The sequence below is a fragment of the Sinocyclocheilus rhinocerous genome, unplaced genomic scaffold (genome assembly GCF_001515625.1).
Source record: "Sinocyclocheilus rhinocerous isolate Xijiao unplaced genomic scaffold, SAMN03320098_v1.1 scaffold185, whole genome shotgun sequence".
NCBI classification, from domain to species: domain Eukaryota; kingdom Metazoa; phylum Chordata; class Actinopteri; order Cypriniformes; family Cyprinidae; genus Sinocyclocheilus; species Sinocyclocheilus rhinocerous.
This window is the reverse complement of record NW_015662163.1, coordinates 851,491-879,357: the sequence shown is the minus strand read 5'-3', so window position 1 is coordinate 879,357 and position 27,867 is coordinate 851,491. Positions and strand designations below refer to the sequence as shown.

The 27,867-nt window shown below is 35.3% G+C and overlaps 2 protein-coding genes across 2 annotated transcripts; both read right to left on the bottom strand.

Moving 5' to 3' along the window:
* Positions 1 to 1,173: 1,173 nt before the first annotated feature.
* LOC107727569 (protein stum homolog) lies at positions 1,174 to 24,142 on the bottom strand. Its single transcript, XM_016537468.1, has 7 exons — positions 24,122 to 24,142; positions 23,661 to 23,807; positions 23,441 to 23,514; positions 22,081 to 22,175; positions 9,318 to 9,497; positions 7,694 to 7,702; positions 1,174 to 2,606 (listed from the first exon to the last, which is right to left on the bottom strand). The coding sequence occupies exons 1-7, from the start codon at positions 24,140 to 24,142 to the stop codon at positions 2,572 to 2,574; spliced, it is 561 nt and encodes a 186-aa protein (XP_016392954.1). The 3' UTR covers positions 1,174 to 2,571.
* Positions 24,143 to 26,658: 2,516 nt separating this feature from the next.
* LOC107727591 (C-C motif chemokine 13-like) lies at positions 26,659 to 27,501 on the bottom strand. Its single transcript, XM_016537494.1, has 3 exons — positions 27,215 to 27,501; positions 26,932 to 27,043; positions 26,659 to 26,845 (listed from the first exon to the last, which is right to left on the bottom strand). Exons 1-3 carry the CDS (start codon positions 27,282 to 27,284, stop codon positions 26,716 to 26,718), a joined length of 312 nt encoding a protein of 103 aa, XP_016392980.1. The 5' UTR covers positions 27,285 to 27,501; the 3' UTR covers positions 26,659 to 26,715.
* Positions 27,502 to 27,867: the final 366 nt, after the last annotated feature.

Below are 27,867 nucleotides of genomic sequence, written 5' to 3'. Positions count from 1 at the left end.
ATTGACTTTCTCATTATATATAATGTATCTATAAACTAAATAATGAAAAAAAAAGTGTAATAATGGGAGTAATAATTGACAAGATTTTCATAATAATATATAATATTTCATAGAATATAGAAATATAATTTCTTTCCCTGTTCATTTGTTATGTCTCCCAAAATGCGTAATAAACATGCTTTTAGCCCCGATGTCCTCATATGAGGACATGTATGAAATCAACCTCCTGTTTCATAACAGAAAGTCATATTTTGATTTGAAACCCCATAACATTTTCCTGAGATGGGGATTTATGACACACAGTTTAAAAATTAGTCAGATTTAAATGATAATTACAAAATAGTATCATATTTCCATAAGAGTGTCACTAAATTAATTTCAGACATTTTTGAAGACCAAGGAGAGGGGGTGGTCATGCCTTGAATGTGCTCTGTACATGACATCCAGACTTAAAACTGTGGCATCTACAGTCTCAGAGAAATACACCAAAATATAATGTCCTCATATGAGGCCGCAGAGTCTTAAGAGGTTAATGGTGTTAATTTCAGATGGTTAGGTCTTTATACTCATTTGTGACAGCTTCAGTCGAACACCGTTGTTCTGTTATCATTAGACGATAGCCTGATTCATTTAATATGTTTTTTTCTGTGTTGCATACTGGCAGACAGCATTATTGTAGTTAACTAAAACTAAAGCCATAAAAAAAACCTTCTGTTACTTGAAATAAACTTCAACTGGAATAAAAAACATTTTTAATTTTCACTTATTTTAACTTGATGTACTAAAATAGCTAAAACTAAAACTTAAATAAAATTGAAATAAAAACTAGTTCAACATTTAAAAAAACAAAAACTAATAATAAAAATGACCGAAACGCAACAAAATTACTAAAACGAACTAAAAATAATAGAAACAATTTCTAAAATATTAATAAAAACTATAGTACTCGATGATTCTAAAATAACACTGCTGACAGGCCAGGCTCCATAATACTTAAAACATGGCGATGATATAAATAAAATAATAAAAAATTAAGAATCCACACACCTATTTAGCAGGATTTTGAGTATCGCAACATTGCAGAAAAACAAACATTGCTTTGAGGTTGGATCATGCCACCAGATTAGTTTTAATTAGAAAACAAAACAAGACACCATGTCACTTTTTGAAAGCAGAATTTATTCGATATGGTACCCTTGACATTTCTGGAGATGTGACAGCATTATTGTGTAAGTCTGCTTAGTAACATATGTTTGGCTGTATACTATATTTATGCCTTTGGACTTAGCACTGGATTATGTTGTTTGTATTTAAAAGGCAGCACTAAACACAACAGCACACAAATTTACATGACTAATTCACTTTCTGTCCATATTTACAACAAATCCTCAAACACATTCACACCAGAGACCAGCTAATATCCATTAATAACATCCAAAAAAGAGACTCACCCAAATTTGAGAGTGTGAATAAAATATTAGAAACCAGTTCAGAGTACCTCATATTTGGGGCTTGAATTTTTCCGAATATATCACACACTCAGCAAGAGCACAAATTCTGCTTGCTCAGTTGCTGCAGTCATTTGCAATTGGTGGATAATTTTTCAATGTCAGTCTTAAATCATAGTGTTTTGACTATTTCAATTCGCACCGTGCCTTTCTCTTATATCGCTCACATAAAAATAACTCGCACTTAATTACGTTATTTCATACCCTACGCATGGGTTGATTAAAGTGGTCAGTCACTATGGCAACTGGCCTACCGTGATTCACCAATACTTGGCGGTTTTACTCAACAACAGATAATTACTGGACAAAAAGGTTATGTATTTGGCTGATGGTCTCTGGGTATTTAAGACTAATAGAGATTAACAATAACAGGTGATGTATTCGTGCAGAATACAATGTATGTTATATAAAACCACATAAATACACACTTTCTGCTTTATAAGACTTAATTTGAGTAATAAAAACACAGCACACTATAAAGAAATACTGGAGACACTGTAATGCACATGACATATAAATATTCAGTATAATATGTATTCATAGTGCTCTGTGGGAAGCAAAATAGGAGTAGTTCACCCAAAAACGAACAGGCATGAGGGTGAGTAAATAATGACGAGAGATTTTCATTTTTGGGTGAACTTTTCCTTTAAGACTCTTTCAGCTACTTCATTAGATACCTCAAAGCTTTTTAACAAATATATTTACTTAAATGTCCATAGTGTATATTGGTCAGCTTAATACATTAAGACTACAGAGTAGAGTAAGATTAAGATCGGTTTTCCCTGACAGGTATAGGATGTGTTCGGCACATAGACGGTTCGCACGTTTGCACAATTTTTAGAGATATTCATAGAATGCTCATGCTCTTCTGCTGTCCCTCAACAGTCAGGTGCCCTTAACGCAGTACCTGACAGGAAGTAGCAGGAGTTGGGCTGAGAATCTGCATGTGATCAACCCCTGGATCTCCCAGGCAATGTGGGGGCCGTCTCAAAGCTCCCATACATGTTGGCCAGACAGCACAGGAGAAATGTGCACATTCAAGATTAGGTTTGGAGGACGGCAATCAGAGCTGCTGAGGGGCGGCCTGCTCCCTGTAGCCTAAAGGAAAGAGCATCAGAGTTCACAAGACAGCTATACTGTATGTATACGCTACAGCGGTCATGTTTTTCAAGGTCTCTTATGCTCACCAAGGCTGAATTTATTTGATTAAAATACAGTAAAAACAGTAAAATAATTTCAAATTATTTTTGAAATTATATATAAATTAGTTTCAATTTCTACATTTCTGAATTTTCAGTAGCCGTTACTCCAGTCTTCAGTGTGACATGATACTTCAGAAATCATTCTAATATGCTGATTGCACAAGAAAAATTCTTCTTATTATTAATGTTGAAAACAGTTGTGCTGCTCAATATTTTTGTGCAAACCATAATTTTCCCTCCAGGATTCTTTGATGAATAGAAAGTTCAAACTTTTGTTTTTGATATATAAATCTTTTGAAACAACACCTTCATCAATTTAATGCATCCTTGCTGAATAAAAGTATTAATTTGTTTCCCAAAAAAGAAAAAAAAAAATCATACTGACCCCAAACGTATGGCAAACTGAGTTAAAGTTATAGTTAAAATGAATAAATGTGGATTTTGTAACCTCGTTAAATATCTAGCATCGTAACTGAAAGGTTGTAGGTAGGTGAATAAAGTCTTGTTCTTCATTGTATGACTTGCATAATACATGATTTGTCTTTTTTGGAGCCTCCTGTCACTGTATTATAACAGCAGGTTTGGAAGGATGTGAGGATGACAATTATTATTTTTTTTGTGAACTATTATTTAAAAAAAAAATTGAAATAAAGCTGAAATAAAACTTAAAAAAAAAAAGAAAATTAGTTGAATTTTGATGAAAAATGTTGCCGTGGCAACTAACTGAAATAAAATTGAAAACTGAAAATATAAAAATAAAGGTCATTCAAAAAAATAATTACATAATATATAAAATAACAGTATATAAATAATACTATTATTTACTTTGAATCCTTTTTGTGTTGTCAAATAAAGTATATAAACCAAATGACCAAACAACAGTTTTATTTCTTACAGAAAGAAGCCTAAAGAAGGTTTGAAAGCATCCTCAGCAAATCGAAATATATATATATAAAAAAAAAACCTCGCCAACAATATCTGAATGCTTCCACCTGATGCGAGTGGCACTTGACACAGTTCAGTTTTCATATATATCGCCTAGAAAATGCCTCAGTGGGGTTTACATTTTACAGCACTGGTTCAGCTCGAGAAGCAGTCTTATCTGTGCACTGAAATATCACAGGTTTCGGCTTTATCTTGCAGTATTTATAATGAGATGTAGAATGGGAATAGATGAATGACTCATGACCTTCTTAAAGCATTGCATTATAACGGGTTTAAACGCAGATGACTCAATGCATTAAAGCTTTCAAAAGATCAAGACCCAAGCTTCAACTATCAAGCCTATTCTTTTTAGCATGCGAGCCATTTAGTAATCTGTACTGCACACTTTAAGGCAAACATAGTAGTTAAAGGGATAGTTCACCTCAAAAATGAACAACTGTAGTTATTGTTAATATTCATGGCATTCCAAACCCAAATGACTTTCCTTCTTAAAGAAAATCCTGGACGTAATCCTCAGCCTAATGAAAATGTTTTATATTTTATTCAAATCTCTTCAATTATTCAGTAGATCCAGTTCACAAAACTGGTCTGAATGACTCGTTCACAAATCGGACTGATTCAGTTCTCCCTGACTCATTGATTTAGGCTATTAACAGCCCACGAAGCTACTTTGAAATATTCTTATGGTGCATTTTGAAGCTTGACAGCCCTATTCCTTATTTAATTTCATTATATAAGCCTCATTCTTCATTTCTCATTATATCCTGTCACCACAACATTTATCAAAAATTCACCTTTTGTGTTTCAAGAAAGAAAGAAAATCATGCAGGTCTGAATTATGATTTTTGAGGTGAACTATTACTTTAACCTGTCTTCCAAGGCGGCCGAGCCACAAAGGCAAGGCTGCTGAAAGATCTTGTCAAAGGGCTCAGCGTGCAACTGAAGGAGTTAGTGGTGCATCGTCGCAGTCTCTGTATGAAGTCACACTTTTGCAAAGCTTCTTTTTTAATGAGCGCTATGGTTCTACTGGCATTTAATGGACAAAAAGTGGATCAAACAGACTGAGAGGCGACTGGCAGATGGCAGGTGGTGGGAGGCACATTATCCGAGATGAATCAGAATAAACAGAATGGGAGAAGCTGAGCTTGCAGCATGGGTAGTGATAATGGGATGAGATGAGTGACCAAACTGTGAGGACAGCAGACCTGTATCAAATAATTGTGTTATGCCATTTAGAATATTACCATGTTTCCTATTGCATCTAGAACGGGTTTCATTAGTGTAATATTTCATAAGGGTTACATACACACTGCAGATTTGACAATTATTTGACAATCAACATTTAAACGCAAGAATGAATCCCCTAAATTATCATTCTGTTTGGCATAGTTGGCAAAATGATAATTACAGAGAGATTTTGGTGTTTCTATGAACATATAAAATGTATGTAAATGTATGAACTTAATTATGCTAAGTTTAAGCCATATTTTAAGGCAATATTTCATGCATTAGTGGAAAGGCCAATCTTATAATGCATTGCAACAAGCTCAATAAAAGAAATCATTTTATACAGTTCAAATTAGGGCTGCACGATAAATCGCATGCGATGTTTAACGCGCATCTTGTCAGAAAGCCGGTTCTGTAATCAGCGGTAAATCTCCATCACGTGCGTGCTTTCACATTGAGCAGCATTAACTACACAGAGCCGTTGTTCACTGACGAGCTGCGCCAAACCACGTTCATATTCGCGCGAGTTTTTGCGCAGCTCGTCAGTGAACAACGGCTCCGTGTAGTTAATGCTGCTCAATGTGAAAGCCCGCAGGTGATGGAGATTTACCGCTGATTAAAGAACCGGCTTTCTGACAAGATGCGTGTTAAATATCGCATGCGATTTATCGTGCAGCCCTAGTTCAAATGAATTAAAACAAGCTAATGCGACATAACTCTTAGACATTTTGTCACATCTTAATTTCATTCAGTTTTATCTTCGAAGTGTATCCTTTTTGCGCTATCCTTTTCTGTGGTCATAAGTTTTAAATTTAGATCCAGAATAAGAAGAAAGTCAGGATAACTAAACGAATTTTAGTTTGCACAAAAAGAAATAGTATAAAGGAATAGATTACATTTTAAAATTTATTAAAATATATTAAAACAGTTGCTTTAAATTGTAACAATATTCTGCATTTTCTTTATAATAATATGTGACCCTGGACCACAAAACCAGTCATAAGGGTCAGTTTTTTGGAACTGAGATTTATACATCACATCTGAAAACTAGAATAAATAAGCTTTCCATTGATGTATGGTTTGTTAGGATAGGACAATATTTGGCCGAAAAACAATAATTTGAAAACCTGGAATCTGAGGGTGCAAAAAATCAAAATATTGAGAAATTCGCCTTTAAAGTTGTCCAAATGAAGTTCTTAGCGATGCATATTATTAATCAACAATTAAGTTTTGATATATTTATGGTAGGAAATTTACAAAATATCTTCATGGAACATGATCTTTACTTAATATCCTAATGATTTTTGGTATATAAGGAAAATCGATAATTTTGACCCATGCAATGTTGGCTATTGCTACAAATATACCTGTGCTACTTAAAGGGGTCATATGATGCTGCTAAAAATAACATTATTTTGTGTATTTGGTGTAATGAAATGTGTTTATGTGGTTTAAAGTTAAAAAAACACATTATTTTCCACATACTGTACATTATTGTTTCTCCTCTATGCCCCGCCTTTTTGAAACGCGTCGATTTGTACAAAGCTCATCGGTCTGAAAAAGCGAGGTGTGCTGTGATTGGCCAGCTATCCAATGCGTTGTGATTGGCCGAATACCTCAAGCGTGAGATGGAAATGTTACGCCCCTCACATACTGTTGATGCCGTGTCCGGCCGGAGCGACGAGACATAAACATTAAAACCCATTACAAACGAGGCATTTGTTGCATCCAGTGGGGACATAATTACTGATTATAATGACTTATACTGTCTTTTTACGCGTTGCGTTGCGTTGCGTTGCATTGCGCCGCGTAAACATAAAACTCTGTCTGCATTTGTGATCGGAGAAATGACAAACAACAAGTGCTACTCTACTGCCCAAAACTCGCGTTTGAATCATCAGTGGCAACGAAAAACACAGCGGACTACCGTGAGGGGAACCCTGGCTTAGCGTGCACTGAGGCCAGGATAGAGTGAGCTAAGGTGGGCTGGACTCCGCTTTGTCCACGGTGAAAGTTGATGTATTTCCTCAGCGACCAGCACAGATCAGCTCTAGGCATGACGAAGCGGATATCGTCCTCTTTTGGAAGACCAAACAAAGTAGTTTCGCTTTCACAACGAAGCACACGGCGTCTTCAGGACATGGCTGCAGCGTCAACAATACTACAGCGAGAATAAAAGTTACGCCTTCTTTCTTTGCGTGAACATTTGGGCGGCGTTATGCAAATCTTCCCAGATCGTGACGTAGGTATGTGGGGGCGTGTTAGAACGAGCCGTTTTAGGTAGGTGTGGTTAACTCTTAACTTTTATAAAGAATATCTCTTTGGATTTGAGACTTTAGTGTTTGCAACTTTACAGATCTTCTTTATGCACCAAGAGCTTGTAACACTCCAAAGAGAAAGGAAAAATTGAAATCGCATCATATGACCCCTTTAAGACTGGTTTTGTGGTCCAGGGTCACATATAATATTTTTATTAGGTTAAAAATGGGACTGTTGATGCGTCTCATGTCTGTGAAAGAAACTAATAATAAAATAATAATATTTTTTATGTTATTTTATATATAGCATTTGCTGCCTCCAAACACACATTAAATTTAATATTAAAGCCCTTACACTCTTATACAATATTGAGGTTGCAAAGGTCAGTTACAAAGAAACATTGCATTTATAACAAAACACTTATTTTTTTTTGCAGTGTAGATGCAGTATGTATGTGCATGGCCAATGCTTGCAGGATATGTTTTACGATATTTGAGACAGGTCTGAGTATAATTAGCGACAAGACAAAAGTCAAATATTTGGTTCACCTACCTTCAGAAACTTTTGATCCAAAAGGTTGTGAAATAGCAAAATAAATAAATAAATAATAGATTAGAATTTTGAACCATATGTTTAAATGTTCAATGACAGTATGAACATTCCACAGTAAAAACATGTGACAAAGTTCTGTGAATTGCTTCGTCCGCCTACACAGAACAATTACTGCAGAGCTTTCAATCCACTCCTACCAGCAGACCGCTCTAATAGTCATTGTTCAAAGGATTCTGGCACCTTCTACAGCCCTGGAAGGCGGAGATGATATTAGAAGGAGCGAGAAAGATGTCAGGTTGAACATGAACGGAGCTGACTATGGCCCACAGCAGGGTGACTGCTGAAATCCTGTCATCTTCTACACTTACCACGCATGTGAAAGGGATAGTTCACCCCAAAATGAAAATTCTGTCATCATTTACTCACGCTCATGTTGTTCCAAACCGGTTTAATTTTCTTTCTACTGCAGAACAATCACAAAAGAAGATATTCTGAAGGATGTTTCAGCAGTTTTTGTCAATTTGATGAAAGTCCAAAACAACACTTGATATTATAATCCTTAATTGTATGAACAAAAACAACCCAAAAAGATACTTTTTCTATTTTTGTGTTTGACAGAAGAAAGGAAGAAATGTATACGAGTTTTGGAACGACATGAGGGTGAGTAAGTAATGACAGAATATTAATTTTTGGGTAGACTATCCCTTTAAATGTACAGTATGTTCTAGTTTTGCTAGAGATCATTAAAAACAGATCTGTCAAATCATGAGCATTGATCGCCTATTCCTAGAAGAAAAAACGATACATTAAGAACCTTTTGAATTTGAAGATCAGGGTAAATTTAGCTTATTTTGTCTTCTGGGAAACATGTAAATATCTTCTGCAGCTTCTAAAGGGGAGTACTAAATGAAAAAATATGATATTTAGGCAAAATAAGAAAAATGTTCATTCTGTTGATGCACTTAATGCATGGTTTTTCCTTCTGGAGCATCTGTGAGCGTTTGATCCTTCTGTAATAGTTGCACACGAGACCCTCAGTTGTCCTCAATAAACAATAACATGCATTTTGTATGATCCCTCTTATTTTGGAAAAATAATTAACATTTTGCAGATTCTGCAAGGTGTAGGTTAACTTTTGACTTCAACTGTATAAATATAAATATATATTACATATATTTATTAAATATATACATGTATGCACACACACACACACATATTATGTAAACCCAAACTTTTATTTTGGATGCAATTAATCTCAATTAATCGATTTGACAGCACTAAAAATAATTGTTACTTAATATTTTGTTTCACATTATTTACTTTTTATTGGAACACAAAAGTAGAATTGTTTTAAGAATTTATTTTGTAATATTTTTTTTTTTTAACAGCAGCCCACACTGGCCTTTGATATCAATATCCAGCAAAGGCAATAAATAAATAAATAAATACATAAAAGTATCAAAGTTGTCAATACTCTTCTGTTCCACAAAGAAAAAAAAAAACTATACATATGGCAAAATTGTCAATTTGGGGAGGGAGGGGGTTTCGGGGGGCTACCGAAACCACCAAAAATATTTAATAAATGAAAAAGGTGCTTGTAGTGGTATTATGGAGGAATACTCACTGGCAAGAATGACCATGTCCATTCCCCAAAATATGCTCATGATCCAGCCCACCATGACAATGGCAGTGACGATCTGGATGAAGGCGGCTGCGATGTTCAGCCAGAAAACGCAGCACATGTGCCTGTCGGGAAGGTCTGTCCTTGCTCCGCACAGAACCGTGAAGGCTGAGATGAATGTACCTGTCACAAAAATACAGCGAGATGCCGTCAACATGCGACCATATGATCCTCTTCTGTGGTTAAAATAGTTAACACATGCAATATGACCTCAGTCTTGAGCTCATCTTAAAACCACACTGTAATGATATCATTCATCATGGTGTGAATAATACCGTACATTACAGTAAGGTCTGAGACATAATTATGGCATAAAATATTAACAGAGGAGCTTGAATATAAATTAACATGGTGATTTTAGTAGCAGTCAGTGTCAGACATGCCTGTAGCTTTTATTACATCTGCGGTCTTGGCTGAAATGAATGTTTGTACTGTGCTTAAAAGATTATCATTGAATAATAAGTCATATGGATTACAAATGACAAATTTGTTCTTTTTTTGCAAAGACAAATGAATAAACATTTGTCGCATGTTATTTAAGATATGAAGATATTCTTTTCATGTTCACTTTAAAGAGCAGTCTGCTTTTAAATCTGGGCACAAAGCAATTCCAAGGAGACATTTTCAGTATTTAAGTATGTGTTATGCTGTTCTGATCTTTCCACAGATCTGCAGGACTAGTCTGAAGAAGAGTCTCATTTGGGAACTCTTGGGAACTTTAACCAACATGGTACTGTAACTCGCCAAGACATCTCTTGTCAGATAATTTTTTTTTTCTATCCCCCTCAATCCAGGGCAATTAGGTTATGAATAGCTTTCCATATTTGTAAGGCCGATAAGCATAATTCACACTGAAGGAGTCTGAGCAAGCAGGCAGCACTATGCTGCCAAGCACAGTTTAGCATCTCATTAGTGTTATCACAATAATAGATTCTAATAGGGAGGACGGCGGCTGAACATTAGCATAGCCCACAAAACTGATGAGCCTCCTCATTATGAGAAATGTACTTTATTCACCCCGGATACAGCCTGTTCTTTAGTTAACAGTATGGTCTGCCACTATAAAATGCATGGCTGTTATTCAGAAGGACTGGGATAGAACCTCTTAAGTTTATCATTTGAAAGGGGCTTTCCAAGTAGAGAAAGGAAAAACACAGTTTTTCACAGTTTTTTATTCCCACGGCCGTTATACAAACAATACACTTACTGTACTACCCCCAAAAGCAGACAGCTTACAATACACACCAAAGAATTAAATAATGAGTGTATAGGAAGTGGAAAAAGACATCCTTCTCTCTTAGTCCCTAGACTTGAGGAGAAGATATGCATAAGCATTCTCATTCATCTCAATGGCAGTTGCTGGACTGGCACATGCAGCCCTAGAAGTATTTGACTGAAGCATTTGAACCATTCACCTGAGCTATAAATACCATGTGAATGATTACATTATATTATTACTTTTTGCACCAGACAAAAAGTCTAGCAAGTCTGTAAAGAGCCCTCTACAAAGAAAAAAAAATCAGACATTGGTGAAATATCTATTATAATATATTTGCAGTTTTGTGGTTAATATGTTTAAAAATAATATTATCACTATTATATTTTAAATATAATAATGTAAATATAAATATTAATTTGAATTGTATTCAAATTATTTAAAATATTTTAAATAGATTTTAATAAATTTAGAAATATTGTGAACTGAATTTTTAAGATGAATTTTCAGCAGCAATAAATAAATAAATGGTCACATTTATGTATTAATAGTTAGTACGGTAGTTGTTAAGTTTACTGTAGTTAAAACAGAGAATTAAGGGATCTAAAATATGGTCATGCAGAGTAATGCAGTAATACATGCTTTATTAGTACTAACAAACCACCAATATGCTAGTAATATGCATATTAATAAGTATAGTTAATATTGAGAATTGGTCCTTAAACTAAAGTGTTACCAAATAAATAAATAAATAAATACTCCAGTCTTCATTACATGATCATTCAGCAATCATTCTAATATGCTGATTTGGTGCTCAAGAATCATTTATTATGATCATCATCGAAGTTGAAAACAGTTGCGTTTCTTAATATTTTTGTGGAAACTGTGATATTTTTTCAGGATTCTTTGATTAATAGAATGTCCAAAAGAGCAGCAATTATTTGAAATAGAAATCTTTTTTAACATATATGTCTTTTTTGTCACTTTCAAATTTAATGTGAATGGCAGTGTATACAGTATGAATTGAAATTCAATTGAAACGTGTTATATATTAAATATAATTTAAAACTGACAGACAGACAGACAGATGGATAGACGGATAGACGGATGGACGGACAGACAGACAGACAGACAGACAGACAGATAGATAGATAGATAGATATATAGATAGATATAAATTTATATTTAGTTCATATTTCATCATATTTAATAAATCAACTGTGGATCAGGATGAAAAAACAACTTATTACAATGGAGTACATGTGCTATATTCATTATTCATTGAAATATTTTTCTTTTAAATTCCTCTTCCTGTCATTCAAATTCCAATTCAGCTTACTCTAGGGTGGCAATTCGATTCAAATGGACAAATTCACAATAAATCGAAAGGAAGCCAGTACTTAGGTCCTGAATTTTGCTCAACCCTGCCAGCCATCCATCCATCGCTATGCTTTCAGTCTGCATGGCTGAGTGAACACTGCTCAGGTCTAAGTGACAAACAGAGCCTTGGGTGTTTGTAGCACCCTAATTAAACTGAATGACGCGAGGACCCCCACTCCACCATATTATCAAACACTCACACACACACACTCGCTGGACAAATCAACTGTGTGATCTCGCATCAGGCTGTCAACAATGCTTCTGCCTGTCAAACTGCATTAAGCACGGGATACCCAGGCAAATGTCTGCTTGCATATGCCACACATATAATTTAGAGGCCACATCACACGTCATAACTATTCAACAGAGACATGCACACATTCACACTCGTTTTCTCTATGAAGAAGGGATGCTTGAAAATAAAATACAGTAGGGTGGTGAGGGATCCTAGTCCTTGCACTTTAGGCTCACAATCACTATAATTTTCCTCAGCCTTTCTCACACGAGCCCCATTGCCAGTGTGGGAGGTTAATTATCCTGTTCAGTTCCTTTTCTTCTGAGAGAGACAAATGTTGCTAGGAGAGCGTGTGTGGAGGTTCTCAGGTGCCAATGTCGTTTTTTTAGCACTCTAGGATGTTTTAAACATACATACTGTAAGCACGTTTGGTATAAATAGTCGTGGTGACCCTTTGAGATGCAAGGAATGAAAATCAGTTATCTTCTCTCCCATTGTTCACCCTCTTCAGACTGGAAGCTAGTGGATGCACCATTCAGTTTCAGGAAGTCATTCAAAGACTCTTTACTTGTTGATTGCACATATTGATTGAATTTCTTCAAGTCAGACAGCATGGTTCGGCAAACCATTGCATAAAACTGGAGAGACAAAGAATGACCTCAAGTCTAACAAAAGAGAGATTTCAACACGCTCTCCCTCTCTTCAGATTTAAATAGAGCACAAGAGTAGGGTTATAGAGGTTATAATGCTACTCAAAATCTCCATAGATATATTGATTTTTAGCAATAAGGAATAAACATTTCACGAAAGACCAATGCCTTTAAAAATATAAATTCCAAAAAAAGGGGTATTCGCAGCGATGCCATAAAGATGCCATAGAGAACCGTTTTCCTCTATGAAGAACCTTTTGTGCAATAGAAAGTTTCCATGGATGGTAAAGGTTCTTCATGGAACCACTGATGCCAATAAACAAACTTTTTTTAAGGCATGCGCTATGAGCTTCAAGCATGTTGAGCAATATATACTTCTGTTAAAGCATAGGTGATTTCAAATTAACTACAGAATAGCTGACATCACTTCACAAGCCAACCTGAAAGGCAAATTTGCAGGACTGAATTTCTATTTTACAATAGTAGTTTTTGATTTCTGAGTAAAATAAAGTCTGTGTTACAATAGGACTAAATTCACAAAATTCTCCTTTGATGTACACTACTTTTCAAAACTGTGCGGTCAGTATGATAAAAAAAAAATGCTTACAGGTGCATCTCAATAAATTAGAATGTCGTGGAAAAGTTCATTTATTTCAGTAATTCAACTCAAATTGTGAAACTCGTGTATTAAATAAATTCAATGCACACAGACTGAAGTGTTTAAGTCCAACAATTCACTAAAAAATTTTTTTTTATTGGTCTTATGGAGTATTCTAATTTGTTGAGATAGTGAGTTGGTGGGTTTTTGTTAAATGTGAGCCAAAATCATCACAATTAAAAGAACCAAAGACTTAAACTACTTCAGTCTGTGTGCACTGAATTTATTTAATACACGAGTTTCACAATTTGAGTTGAATTACTGAAATAAATGAACTTTTCCACGACATTCTAATTTATTGAGATGCACCTGTATATTCAGCAAGGATCCATTAAATTGATGAAAAGTGACAGTAAAGACATTTTAAGGTTACAAAAGATTTCTATTTCAAACAAATGCTGTTAAATTAACTTAAATATATTAATTTATTAGCATATATTGATTAAAAGAATCCTGAAAAAATGTATCACCTTCTCCGCAAAAATATTAAGCAGCACAACTGTTTTCAACAATGCTAATAATAAGAAATATTTCTTAAGCAGTAAATCAGCATATTAGAATGATTTATGAAGGATAATGTGACACTGAATAAATTACATGTACATTTTTTAAACTGTAATAATATTTTACAATATTACTGTTTTACTGTATTTTGATTAAATAAGCCAGTAGCGTATGATTGTGTATATCCTCTTGAGGGAATCCATGGTTCGAAAATGTTAATGTTAACTCAGTCTGAGTTTTTGTAAGCTAGTGAAGCTATATGATAAAGTCATTTTTTAAGTCTTATTTTTTGAATTGCATATGGAGAAAATTAAGCAGAGTACATACAGCACCTCTCTAACATTTAACATTACGCACGCTGTGTTTGGTCCATAGGTGGCTAGTAAACTTGGCCCGAGAGCTTGATGTATAACAGAGTCATTTGGAAAGCAAGGTGAAGGATTAGCCTCAAGGTAGGCCTAGAAAACATGCACAGCGACCATTCCGGAAATGGAAAATTCCACAACAGCTCTGCGGCCTCTATTTATAACAGTTCAAGGATGAGAGCCAAGACAGCTTGCGAGGAGACGCGACAAAATCAGTCTGACTGCCTGCAGCCATCGCAGTTTTCAGCCATTCTGTGAGAAGCTGATTACTCATCAGTCACTTTACAGTTTACTGGCTGTTCAATCCCTTCCGAAGAGAGAGTCATTTGGGTTAACACTATCTTTTATGAGGCTCACAGCACCAATACTGCTCATTTAATACAGACTTTAAGGGACAATTTTACTTGGAGTGACTGGGCCTTGAGAAGATCAGAAATGAGACAGCATGCTAGAACAATTTGTGATATGAAAACCCCATAAGGGGAACAACTTGAGTCATTTTCATTACCCCAAAAGTTAAACTTCGAGATTAACTTGTGCTTTATTGCCAAATCTTACAATCAATTTTTTCTGTCCACTGAGTTTGCTGTTTATTGCTAATATAGTCTCGGTCATTAATCACACTGCAAATCTTATGTAATCTGAAGCAAGAGCATCGGTGTAATTTGTTATCGGGTGTCTCTACTGACTGCCACAGCGCAGCTGTATTAAAAATGACACCAATAACACTCTCTGAATGATGTTATCCCATTCATCTCATTTTGTGAGTGAAGAGACCGTCTGTATAAAATTATAAGTTACAGTGCTCAGTGGTCTTCTATCTGCTGCCAAAAATGTTGCGCTGAAAGCCATTTTTCTGCTCTCTAAGCTAACTATTGTCACAAAAACACCAACTGTGCCCTCATTCTGGTAATCATGTATAATATTGTAACTGAACTGAATCCATCAGCTGCAATTTAATAAAAGAAATCTCATATTTTGGTCTGAGATGTCCTGTGGTTTCTTTCACTGCACTTCCGAGAAACATTAGTTTCCTATTTGTTTTTCTTCCTTTCCTTTTTTTTTATGTTGGGTCTCAGCCTTATAAGACATGTCCACCGACCACCTACAGTCCATTCACTGACTACACTGTAAAAAATGACCGTGAATTTAACGGTAAAAGACTGTAAAAATGCTACAGTAAAATCCTGTTAAATGGTTAACGGTAAATTCCCCTACTATATACGGTGAAAAACTGTATTGGACATTACATGTATTGGACATTAATTTTACGGTAGTATACCGTATTTGGAAGTGAAAAAGACCGTATAATTTACAGTGAATAACCGTAAATTGACATTCCCAGAATTCCCTGCATTACATTTCAAATTTGATGTTTTTTTGTTGAAATAACTACGTTTCTTCTTAGTTTTTTCTTATCAGTTTTGTATATTAGCGTTGTGCGTTACACCTAATGTCGTTAAATGAATGTTTATTGAATTGTTTCAGTTTCACGTGTGTTACATGATGGTGTTTGGTGTTTGTGTGAATGACACTGTGCACCTTCTATATATGTTAGTATTTAAAAGCTGCTTGTGATGGGCTTTGGTTCATCACGTGACTTTCTCATCACCACCTGCATTTGGTGGTTATCAGTGTATTACAAAGGTACAAAACAGATTTTAGTACTTCAATAGGTTGGTATATAATAACATTTTATCAGTTAATGAAATTACGGTATTTAACTGTAAATTTAAGTTAAAACCGTAAAACCTAAAACGTTGCTACCGTATTTTTTACGGTAAAATTCCGGCAACCACAGCTGCCGGTTTTCTACCGTAAATTTTACGGAATTTTTTTTACAGTGTATCTGATGCATATTTTACACAAAACTGGGAAGGTTTTTTTGCGTCTGGCTGTCTAGTTAAAAACTAACATTGTTCAAATATGCACATACTTCCCTACTATAATGCATGCAAACAGCAATATGTCAAATAAGCATTATATCCGCATATGAAGTATCATGGTGACAGAGAACTGAACTAAGAGCCAGGCTACCATTCAAAAGTTTGGGGTCTGTCACCTTTTTTATGTATTTGAAAGAATATCTTATGGTTATCAAGAATGCTTTACTTGTTTAAAAAAAAAAACAGTTATATGGTGAAAAATTATTACAATTTAAAAGTGTTTTCTATTTTAATTTATTTAAAAATGTTATTTATCCAAGTGATGGTAAGTGATACTATTTTTGAATCATTATAAATGTTTTTTAATCAATTTAATACATCCTTGCTGAATAAAAGCATAAATTAAAAATAAAAAAACGTACTGACTGCAAACATTTAGGTGTTGTAGGTAGAAAGAAAATTGGAAAGTTGTTGTATTTAAATTAAAGACCTGAGGTCTGTTATGTCTGTTACAAAAAAAATAAGGTCAAAGTACAACTCTAAGCTAGTGAATATTTCTATAGTTCACACCTGCATACCCATGTAACATACTTCATCAAAGGCTGAGAGGAAATTCATACTTAAAAACATTTGATTTCAGACTCATCTTAAATTTGCATCGCAAAGCTTTGAATGTTAACACAATGAAAAGAGTAAAGTAAAATACCAAATTAGAGCACCACTACACAGTTGACCTCTGCAGTCAGTTTATTTTTAGCTTGAATCCACAAGAGAGTTAAGGTCACATAGAAGAGTCCTCTACCTGACAGTCACAGGCTCCTCTGCATGTCTGTTTTTCCTCTGTAATTCTGTTTGCTTTATGAAACGCTTACAAGAAGCTTTTAACATATTATTAAAGTTCTAAAAGAAGTAATGCAATCTAAAACGATAACCATACTTAATTTTTTTGCCCATTTAAGTGCACTTTGAAGGACCCCCTTGGAATGAATTCATTTGCTGGCTTATCTACCTCTTTCAATCTTAGAGGAGACAGGCAGGCAGGCTTCTGCTAGCATATCTGCTGTCATGGAAACTAGAAGAGCACCAGGGCTAGAGCGATAGGTTCAGTTCAAAGAGTGTTGGGATAGCATCGGCATGAGCAACACAAATCTCTCAAATTGTCCTGCTGAGAAAATAGTTTAAACCAGCCTAAGGTGGTCTGCACCTAAACAAGCTGGCCAACCAGCTAAACCAGTAGAAGACCAGGAAACCAGTTTTACACTGTTTTGTCAGCAGGGTTATCACTGAAAAGACTTCTGTCATTTTCAAATCTCTGGTTAATGAGATTTACTGTACATTCCTGGTTGGGTAAAAATATCATGTGGAAATGGGAAAATTAAAGCCAAAAAAAAAAAGCCATTATTCTAGAATAAATTATTCAGGACATTCAGTTTTAGCATTTTCATAAAACTGTGTTTCTGAAGCTAAATGCATCTGAAGTGGTGGACCTTTGTCTTTTCTTTGCACTTCCAACCCTCACATTTTAAATGATAGTCTAATTTTAGGCTTAAAGTACAGTCTGTTTCAAACAAGGGTTTTGTATGATATTCACTATATATTTCCCTCTATTTTTGGAAAGCTTTTAGCACATTATTATCCTTCCGTTGGATGTATTAAATGCCAGAAATCTACATGCTCACCACAAAATTGAATTTTTTTCCCATGTGAAAAGACTTCCCATTTAGATTCAGATCAGGTCAAGATGAGAAGTCAACAGTTTTCCTTATTTAGACCTTGAGAAACTCCTTTTTTTGGATGAAATTCTATCCATATCTGATTACATCTAGACCAAATATATTTTTGAAAAGGCTACATATTTGGCCACACAAAGCCTGAATTAAAACAAGATTTTTCTAGTATGCCTGAACAAATGGTGCAAATGAGCATGCAAGCCTAAAATTAAACAGCTGTGAATCCAACTGTCAAAATAATTTTGATGCCACAGATTTTCAGAATGGCTGAACACATAAGAAAAAAAAAGTGTTAAAAAATGCCAGTCAGGAGTCCAATGTCACAATTTAATTTTAAATCTGCAGTGTTGGATAGGAAAAATTGTTTAAAACCAGAGGGATTTACTAAATTGCAGTTTACAGAGATTCAGCACAGGTAATGCATTATGGGAAATGAAGTGTTTTTCCACCCTGGTCGACAAAAGATCATTTATTAAATATGATAAAATATCTATCCATCCACCCATGCACAATTCAAAGTTGGCCCTGACGAACTTTGCTGTTTTAGGTAAAATTTCTAGTTCTTTGAATTTATGTAAAAATTACATTTTTAGCTTCATTTAGTCACAGTGTCTGAAGCAACTTATTTAAAAGTATGCTTATTGCATTATTAGCGTCAAAGAACTGTTTAATGCAACATCGCTGCATAAGCAATAACCCAGATGCACAGCTCTGTCATTGTTTGGACATGAAATCTTTTAATAAGACCCTCAATTTGTGCACATGTAAATTAGCATGATTTGATGATTTGAATCTAAACTCATCTGGCACCCAACACATGCCCTGCAAAGTATCGGCAATTAAAGGTGAGGAGAGCAGGTTGTCAAGCATGACTCACTAACTAGAGTGATGGTCTCTGACGACCCGAGCGCAGACAGTGTGCTCAAGAGAGCCCCATTTGGCTCTTGGCATTTTCCCTTGTATCATCGTCATCCAAACATGGGCTCTCTTGTCATAATATTCCACTCTAGTTTATGTATGAGCAACTGTGCAGCAGACAGGAGCTCAGTAAACCATGCCCACGTGCACAGATGATACGAGACAGGCACATTACTGCCTGTAGAATGCATGTTCGTTCTGTAAGTATTTATACAGCATATGCACTGATTCATACTAAATGCTTGCGTCCTCCAAAAGCACTCCATGTCCTCCAGACTCCAGAGGGACTGGCGAAACTTGAGGAGGAAAGGCTATGCTGAAGTGGACTGCAAGATTAGATGACTTGAGGCATGGGTCCAATGGGGGTATCCTGATGGATGAAACCAATAATGACATAAACACCAGAGAGCCACAAGTGGCTGAGTGATGCGGTCACCGGGTTGATTACTGTATGTTCAATCTAACTGCAACGGTCAGAGATGGATTCCAAGCTCTGCAAATGTCCCGGATGCATAAGTCTGGGCAAAGATGCCATAGAAGAGCCGCATATTTCCCATGCCCTGCTAAAAGTAGGGCTGGCTTGACAATATCGATTACCAGTTTTTAAATGTGCAGTAAGTGATTTCTAAGAAAACGCTATTGTTATTTGAAATCAACAAAACAAGCACGCCCCTACTTAAAAGTATCATGTCTTGATAGGTCCGCCCTCAAGTTCACAAACATGCCATGTACTTACTAGTGATTGGCTACAAGTGTGTTTTGGCGCTTGGTCTGATTCACTTTCAAAAGCGTTTCTCAGAAATTGCTTACTGCACCTTTAATTGATTATCATTTTGAAGAACCAATATCAATTTAATGTGACGTGATTTAACGCCTCAGTTTAAGGTTTATACTACTAGTTATAGTATAAAATAATCATGAATGAACATCAGAAGGTATGTAAAAAAAACAATACAACTTACTGAAATGTATCATGCCTCATGTATTCACTCATTTTGTGTTTCAAATGTAAAAAGTCGTCAAAAAAACAGTTTGTAAACAATGCGTCACATTACATTTACCTCAGAGAAGACACTCAATACACTAACCTGTTATTGGCATCTCATTTACTGCAAGTTTTAATAAATTTATCATAGGACAACCACAGTTTAAATGTTTAGATTTTAACAACGAATTGGAGTAGAAAATATGAAAAACTGATTTAAAATATGCCTTATTTAAATATTTGTACACAACTCAATAAATTGAATAAATATACTGAAATCTGAATCAAGTAGAGAAGCTTTCGAATCAATTTGTAAAATCTGTGTCAATTCCCGTTAACAAAAAGGGGTAAGTATCCATAACTGTGGGGTTAAAAAGAAGAGATATCTGATGTACTGCATTATCCATAAAAGACGAGGGAGGGAGCCACAAGGTATCAGCTCACCTATCAAGACAATTCACTTGGCACATATTAGTAGTGTTCAGGGTAAAGTTTCAGCACAATGCTTTTGTATTGAAAGACTTTGGTGCAAAATAACCAGGAGTATGATCCTTTTGTTACTATTACTAGCATTTTTCAAAGACATTCTCTGAGGTCATGCTTCCCAGCCTTATTAGACATAAGGGAGATCAATATTCTTCTGCCATGTGTGCTTTTATACTTTGAAAGCTACAAAGTGATGCTTTAAATGTGTCTAATGCAGTGGTACTAGAATTCTTAAAGAGAAAATAAAACAACCCATCTGGTCTTTGAAGACTGACATCATGGCACAATCTATTGGCAATTAAGAAAAGAGGCGTGTTGGATGAAAGAAGATGCTCGCAAAAACTGATCACACACATGACCAGATACCAGAGATGAGCAATTACTTATTAGACCGAACTAACATGATTGAGAATCAAGTTGGAAATGACAATATCGAAATGGATGAACGGACCGGCTAGGAAGGAGAAAAGGTCAAGTTATCAATCAGGCTAATGGGGTGGATGCAATTATTTATGATCATCTTGATTATCTGTTCTGGTATGCTCTCGGATGCACGTGATGGATCTTTTACCACACTTCGAAAATTGGATATGAAATAAAAACAGCTCGTATTGAATCTTGACCTAAATGTCAGCGAGAAACACGATCTGATCCTGTTCGTGACCAGATACTCCAAGTGTGTTTTGGTGCTTTATGGCTCAATAAGAAATAATGTTGTTCATGATCATAAAAATAATCTATATTAAAACACATGTGCCTGGCTGTTAGAAATATCATCTTTTAATTCATATTGAAAAATAATTTCTAACAAAAATGACCATGAAGTAACAACATATACCTCTTATACTTTGACTACAGTGTAAGCATATTAATCATTATTTTCACAAATATCATGCATTTTTCAATCACAAGCCAAAATATTATATAATTTACTTTGGGTTTTACCATATGACAACTTGAACTAATCATGATAGCATTTCCTGTTTATGTTTTTGTCACATGACAACATCATGGCTTTCTACATGTTGCTTGTACCACTTTTATACAAACAAAACGTATTCAATATTTATTTTCCGAAGCAATAATAACACAAGGTTAGCCAACCTACTCAAGGGCCATCTTGTTGAGATTTTCAGCCTTTTGATGAGACTTTTTCTTCATTGTACCACCCACATGTTTGACTTCATGCCCCACAAACACATAAAAATAGATTTTATTTCAGAAATTGAAATTGAACTTGAATTGAATTGAACTGTTCATTGTACAGTAGGTGGATCCATTTGTGCATTTTTCTGTTTTGCTGTGTTAAGTAGGCTAATAGACACGTACAAAAAATTATTAACGTCACGTCATTGACCCATATGCAAAAATATCACTAAAAACATAATAAAAACGTATTAAGGAATGCATGAATGAATTAAATGAATGAACACGTACAATAAGAGTTAATCAAAGTATTTAGACATTCAAATCGCAATTGCAAAGTAGCCTATAAACAATAATCGCAAGCACGTAGTACAGATATATTTAAACTGTATAAGTATAGCCTATTCAAAGCAAATTTAAATGACTTAAAGCGCGCACTGAAAGAACTTGTTGATGGAATGTCGTTTATTTCGGGTGTAAGTACAGTGTTATTTCTCGCAGGTCAGGTGGTTGTGTGTAAATGAGCGAATCGCCTCGTCGTACTCACCCAGTCCGGGCACAAATGTGTTGAGAAACAGGCAGATGACAGCTACTGGGAAAGGCATATAGGGGATGGCAGCGCGTAAAGCTCCTTTCTTCTCCCTTACTTAGGCGTGGCAGAGTCTTAACTTTGATAAAGAATATCTCTTTGGTTTTGAGACTTTAGTCTTTGCAACTTCAGGGATCTTATCTATGCACAATCAGCTTGTAACACTCCAAAGAGAAAGGAAAACTTGAAATCGCATCATATGACCCCTTTAAATGTGCTGCTAAGACTCTTTTATTTGCAGTATAATTATATCAGGGTGTTCATGACAACCCAAGCGCTGAAGTATAAAGAAGTCTGAAGGGTTGTGAGGTGCATGAGCTAATGTAAAGCCTGCACTGCAGATACGTGTTCCTGCTTTATTTCCTTGCCCTTGGGAAAAACAGCCAAATGAAAACAGACAATCGATTTCAGTTCAGGCTGTTTTGACATTTTTAGTACACACATGCACTCTTTGTGCAATGAAATCATGTCAGTCTTTGGAGGCTGAAGTAATTCCACCAGTGAGATTTAGATGCTCCATTCTTAAATTTAACAAACAGGAACCAGTCGTCAGACATTTCGCTATAAATATTCATGAAGGTGACCCCCTTCCCACCCCCACCATCCCAAAGTCAGTCATTTTATTGTCAGGTCACCTAGCAACAGGGTATTCTAGGCGGATGTGGTTAATTTAAAATCTTTCTTGTATGACGTCAGCTGTAAAAGTGTAACGTGAAATGCTAAAAAGTCATTCTGGCTTTTCTTTATGCATGCATTTTGTATTCCTTGTGGTTTTAGGAACCAGGACACCAAAGAAATATCAAATATCAGGACAACATGTTATAGCTTTCCATCTGGAGGGACAAGAGTGGCTGTGGGCTTAATATTAATGATTACTTCATATCTCGTTTTTAATATTTCTTTGGCCCTTCAGGCAAAAGAGGAGGGGGGAGTGGAGATGCACAAAATATATTGCAGCTAGCTTTTATCCACCATAGGCTGTAGAATAAACAACTGTTTATGTATTTAAAATGTGATAGTAGTTTTGTCATAATGTCTGTTTTTAAAGCCAACTGATCCACTATCCACTTTTTTTTTTAACCGATTTTCAGTTTTATCACCATAATGCAGATATATGCTGGATGAAGAATAGGCCAATTAATCCTGAAATCATGTTTGCATTTTGATTGTCAAGTCTGAATACAACACATTTGAAATTCATTTGTCCACAATCTGCGATAGAAAAAACACACTGGCTGGCATCAGTGCTAGCCACCACCTGTCTGGTCTTATGTCTTATCTGCTACATCAAAGCTGTCTGGTTCAGTTGGACGCTTACTTGCAGTCTTCTGCTCTGCTCAGCTCAGCTCTTGGCTGCTGATTATTTTGGAATGAAATATTCAATTTGCAGCCCTGTGACAGACAAATAAAAAGCACATGTCTCATTCCAGTTGCTCTGTAAAAAATACTGAAGCTTATAGGTCAAAAATGGCAAAACCTCAGAAAATAATGTATAATCTTGTCGCCATACATACATACATACTAGAGAGGTAACTCACCGGCTCCAATGAGATTTTAGGACTTGAATACAGGCTGAATGAGTAGAACATGGCATAGTGCTGGTACGAGAAGAGTGATCGATCAAGAATCAATGGAATAAGTTCTTTGAGAAGACTGAAGGGAATACAGGAATCCAAGAGCTTCAACTAGACAATGGAGAATCAAAGGAGCGGATGTAGAGGATGACTCATTTTCAAGAATGACAAAGACTTATATATCCTTTATTTACTTTAAGGACTACATCTGACAAAAAAGTAACTTAATTGAAGAAAACTACAACTGAATTAATCACAACAAATTAAAGTCAATTTCAAACTTGGGTCCTGGTAAAACATTTAATATATAGAAAATACATTATTCCCAATTTATGTGTTGAAATGAAAAGTTGAAATTTTGAAATAACAGGCTGTCAAGAGAGATGTTTTTTTTTGTTCTTTTTTCTTTTATTACAGCATCTAACAGCAGGGGCAAACAGGACCATGCTAACCAGATACCACAACACGCAAGTAACCGTGTTCATTTTAATGCCTCATCTGTGATCAGTGATTTCTGATATGGATGATGCATGTACAGTCAGATGTTCTGTGTCTCAAAAATCATTTATTGATGTTGATGTGTCAAGCAAGTGACTTAACAGTCATAGCAGTGGCCGTTTACACACCCCTTCCAACAAGCGTTCAAATCAGAGGGCTAAAATCAGGGTAGAAAATAGCCTTTTATTTCTAAATTATGACAATTTTCATGTAAAAATCATACTAACATTATAAGTGTGCCTCAGGAAACAACAAATGCAGTTCATGACCCCTTTAGTAATCTGGAAAATGCCTCATAAATATATGCTAAATTGTTAGCAGTTGTTTATCCAGACATTTCCAAAGAAAAATCAAGAAGTAATAAAAAAGACGCACATTCAATTTGAGCCATTGAGCAGAAGGTGAAGAGAACGAGACAGACGATGAAGATGCAGTAGGGCCTCATGTTTAGATATGTGGTTGGTCGTTGATCAGATCTTGATGTGCAGGTTGCCGTATCAGTGGCTGGTCATCTTGTGATCTCCTCACTGATACTATACAAACATACAAGTCTATACAAACCTATGTTCTATCCAGCAAAAAACAAGTGACATCACATGCATATGGAAAAATTATGATGTGGTTTGCAGAGGTGGTGTGTCCTGTGCAGCTATCTAGCTTAAACTGCACAAAGTCCAGGTTCAAAATGTTTTTAAATTTATGGAGAACCCTTATGAGGACCCCATTATTTTACTGTGTGCATTTTTAAGGTATCATTTTCGCAAGAAGATACACTGAAGTTCAATGCAATGCTGTAAGTCTTTTTGTACAAATGATGGTGCACGATGCAGTAAATGGTGAGCTCTATTGGTCAAGATGGAAAAGTAGCTGGTATGAAAGTGTTTAATGGCCCAACTCCTCTGCGCTTCACCAATCTTTTAACATGCTATTAAACTTGTATGCGGTGAAACGATGCAGCGTTAGAATGTTTAGAGTAAAAATATGTTATTAAATGTGTATTTTGTTATACATGTTTATTAATGCTTCTCATTAATGTTTAATGGTAATGGAAATATGTACTGGTGATGGTAAATGTGTCAATTGGAGTGAAAAAGAGACCAATCGGCAATAAATAATATGAGGATATGCAATGCATGAACCCAATTCTCTTCTGCATGATTGTGAAGTTAGAATTTCAAAGAGAATGATTTAAGATTTCATAATTATACAAAAGCTTACTAAGTACTTACAAAAAGTACTCACATGAGAGACCATTTCTGGGGCAATCTTGGTGTGCTTTATAGTAATCCACGACAATTTTACTTGAGAGCTGTTTTTGGAGAAGAAAAAGCAGCACTTGCCTAAAACTTTACTCACTCTCTCTTACACAAATGCAACCCACACATGTATTTGTCTTTAATATAAATCCCAATATAATATAAAATAAAATATTATATAATATAAGTATTACAATAGTTTGAAAGTTGCATCAAAAGTAAACTATCCCCATCACACACACATACTCACTCTCTCTTACACAAATGCAACCCACACATGTATTTGTCTATAATATAAATCCCAATATAATATAAAATAAAATATTATATAATATAAGTATTACAATAGTTTGAAAGTTGCATCAGTATTTATTTTAAATAGTTTTAGAATAATTACAGTACAGCTTAATGGAAAGCTTCCACAGAAAAGCTCATTGATACACTATAAATGATTTTAATTATTGATCTTTTTGTCTGCACAGTCTGGCAGTGGCATTGCCTTATGTAGCAGTTATATAGAAGGTAATAATAACCTTAATAATACAGTTGAAATAACCCACCCTCATATCTCTTTGTCTTTTCATACAGAACATATAAAGTTTCATTTCCATGCCATGGAATGATTTCTCTATTCATGAACACACTGAGCATTATCAAGGCAGAGTTGCTTACACCAAAAAAAACCAAAAGAATATTATCTGTAGCACGTTTTTATAGTGACACAGTACTCTCTTATGAAAGTCCAACAGATCTTTATTGGATCCGTACAATAAGTAAAAAATAAAAAGTGCTCCATGTGGTAGCATCCAAATGAGCCAAAGAACATTATAAATAATTTTTCACAATATTATATTTGATATATATATATATATATATATACATTACAATAGGGACTAGCATTGTTATTATAAGCAGTATCAGTATTCACGTTGCTAGCGCAATTGTTGATTATTAAATATTGGTTCTTTAAATTTCAATTGATTTTTTCTGCATTTTTTTATTTATATATTTTTTTCTTCAAAAAAGAACAACATTGATGAAATCCAGTGTCTTTCCATAATCTTTATTTTGCATATAGTAAAGATTAAAAAATTAAAACAGATTACATATTCAGATTACATTTCTATCTTAGATAGGCTTTGAATATATTTGTCGTCTTAATTGATTAACAGATATACATATTATTACTTTTAAATAAATCAGCTTAAAATCAGTTTGAAAACTGTTCAGTTCAATAGTTTGAAAAGTGAAGAGCCGTTCACATCTTATTCACTGTCCCCAGAGCTGTTCTGTGACATCTCCTTCATGGTTCGATTATCCACCAAGTTCATCAGTCTCTGAACCCATCTCTCTGACGGGTCAGCGCAGATCTCTCTTTGAGCTTTTGTGATGATACTGAAATTTCAAAGAGAAGACGGTTCATGATTTCACATAACTAATTCACAATTCATTTTAATTAAGACATTACAAAAAATACTTACATGATACCACTCCTGTGGCATTCAAGATGTGTAGTATGATAACTCTCAACCTGCTTCACTGGGATTTTTACATTGGAAAATGAAAAGCAGCACTTGTCGGGACCTTGGCTGACTGCAGGGCAAAAAAAGAAAAGAAAATTGTTTTAAAAACACTTAATATAAATCAATATATGAATGGGATACATTTAAAAATCAAGAAAACGCTTAACAAATATGCATTCAATTATTAATAGTCTATTGTTTGTCTAAAAACAAAATTCAAGAAATAAAGAAAAAGACGCACATTCACTCCGAGCCAGTGAGCAGAAAGCGAAGAGCACAAAGCAGGCGATGAAGATGCAGTGGGGTCTCATGTTTGGGTCTGTGGTCAGTCGCTGATCAGATCTTGATGTGCTGGTCGCTTTATCGGTGGCTGATAGCCTCGAAGATGATCACCTCACTGATGCGGCCTGCTTTATAAAGGGGTGAGCTTGTACTTTCCACTCTACAGACCTATAGGGGTTCAGTCCGACGAGGAACAAGTGACATCACAGGCACGGGGGAAAACCGTGATGTGGCCTGCAGAGGTAGTACTTCCTGTTGTACCCTTCCCCAATTCTGTGAATCTACTCTAAATCGCTGACACAGGTAACCAGAGAAATGTGGTCGATTTGAATTTTCCATATTTTGTTTCTTGTTTCTTTTCCATCCAAATTCCACAGAAAACATCTTTACATTTATGACGGACCCTCATAAGGACCCTCGTGTAAAAATTACCTGTCTTGCATCAGCATTTTCAGGTTGCATCTTCTCAAGAACATGCCCAAAGCTCTCAAGTGCAAAACATCTTTACATTTATGACGGACCCTCATAAGGACCCTCGTGTACAAATTACCTGTCTTGCATCAGCATTTTCAGGTTGCATCTTCTCAAGAACATGCCCAAAGCTCTCAAGTG

Bases quoted from the DNA above. Each gene is read 5' to 3' on its own strand.
- LOC107727591 (XM_016537494.1), bottom strand. From the start codon at position 27,284: ATGAGACCCCACTGCATCTTCATCGCCTGCTTTGTGCTCTTCGCTTTC. The intron at 27,044-27,214 runs GTGCGTCTTTTT...TTTGCCCTGCAG, and splicing joins CTCACTGGCTCGGAGTGAAT to TCAGCCAAGGTCCCGACAAG. The intron at 26,846-26,931 runs GTAAGTATTTTT...TTGAAATTTCAG, and splicing joins TGCCACAGGAGTGGTATCAT to TATCATCACAAAAGCTCAAA.
- LOC107727569 (XM_016537468.1), bottom strand. From the start codon at position 24,142: ATGGTCCTGTTTGCCCCTGCT. The intron at 23,515-23,660 runs GTGAGTTACCTC...TGTCTGTCACAG, and splicing joins CTAAAATCTCATTGGAGCCG to GGCTGCAAATTGAATATTTC. The intron at 22,176-23,440 runs GTAAGCGTCCAA...CGCCTAAGTAAG, and splicing joins AGCAGAGCAGAAGACTGCAA to GGAGAAGAAAGGAGCTTTAC.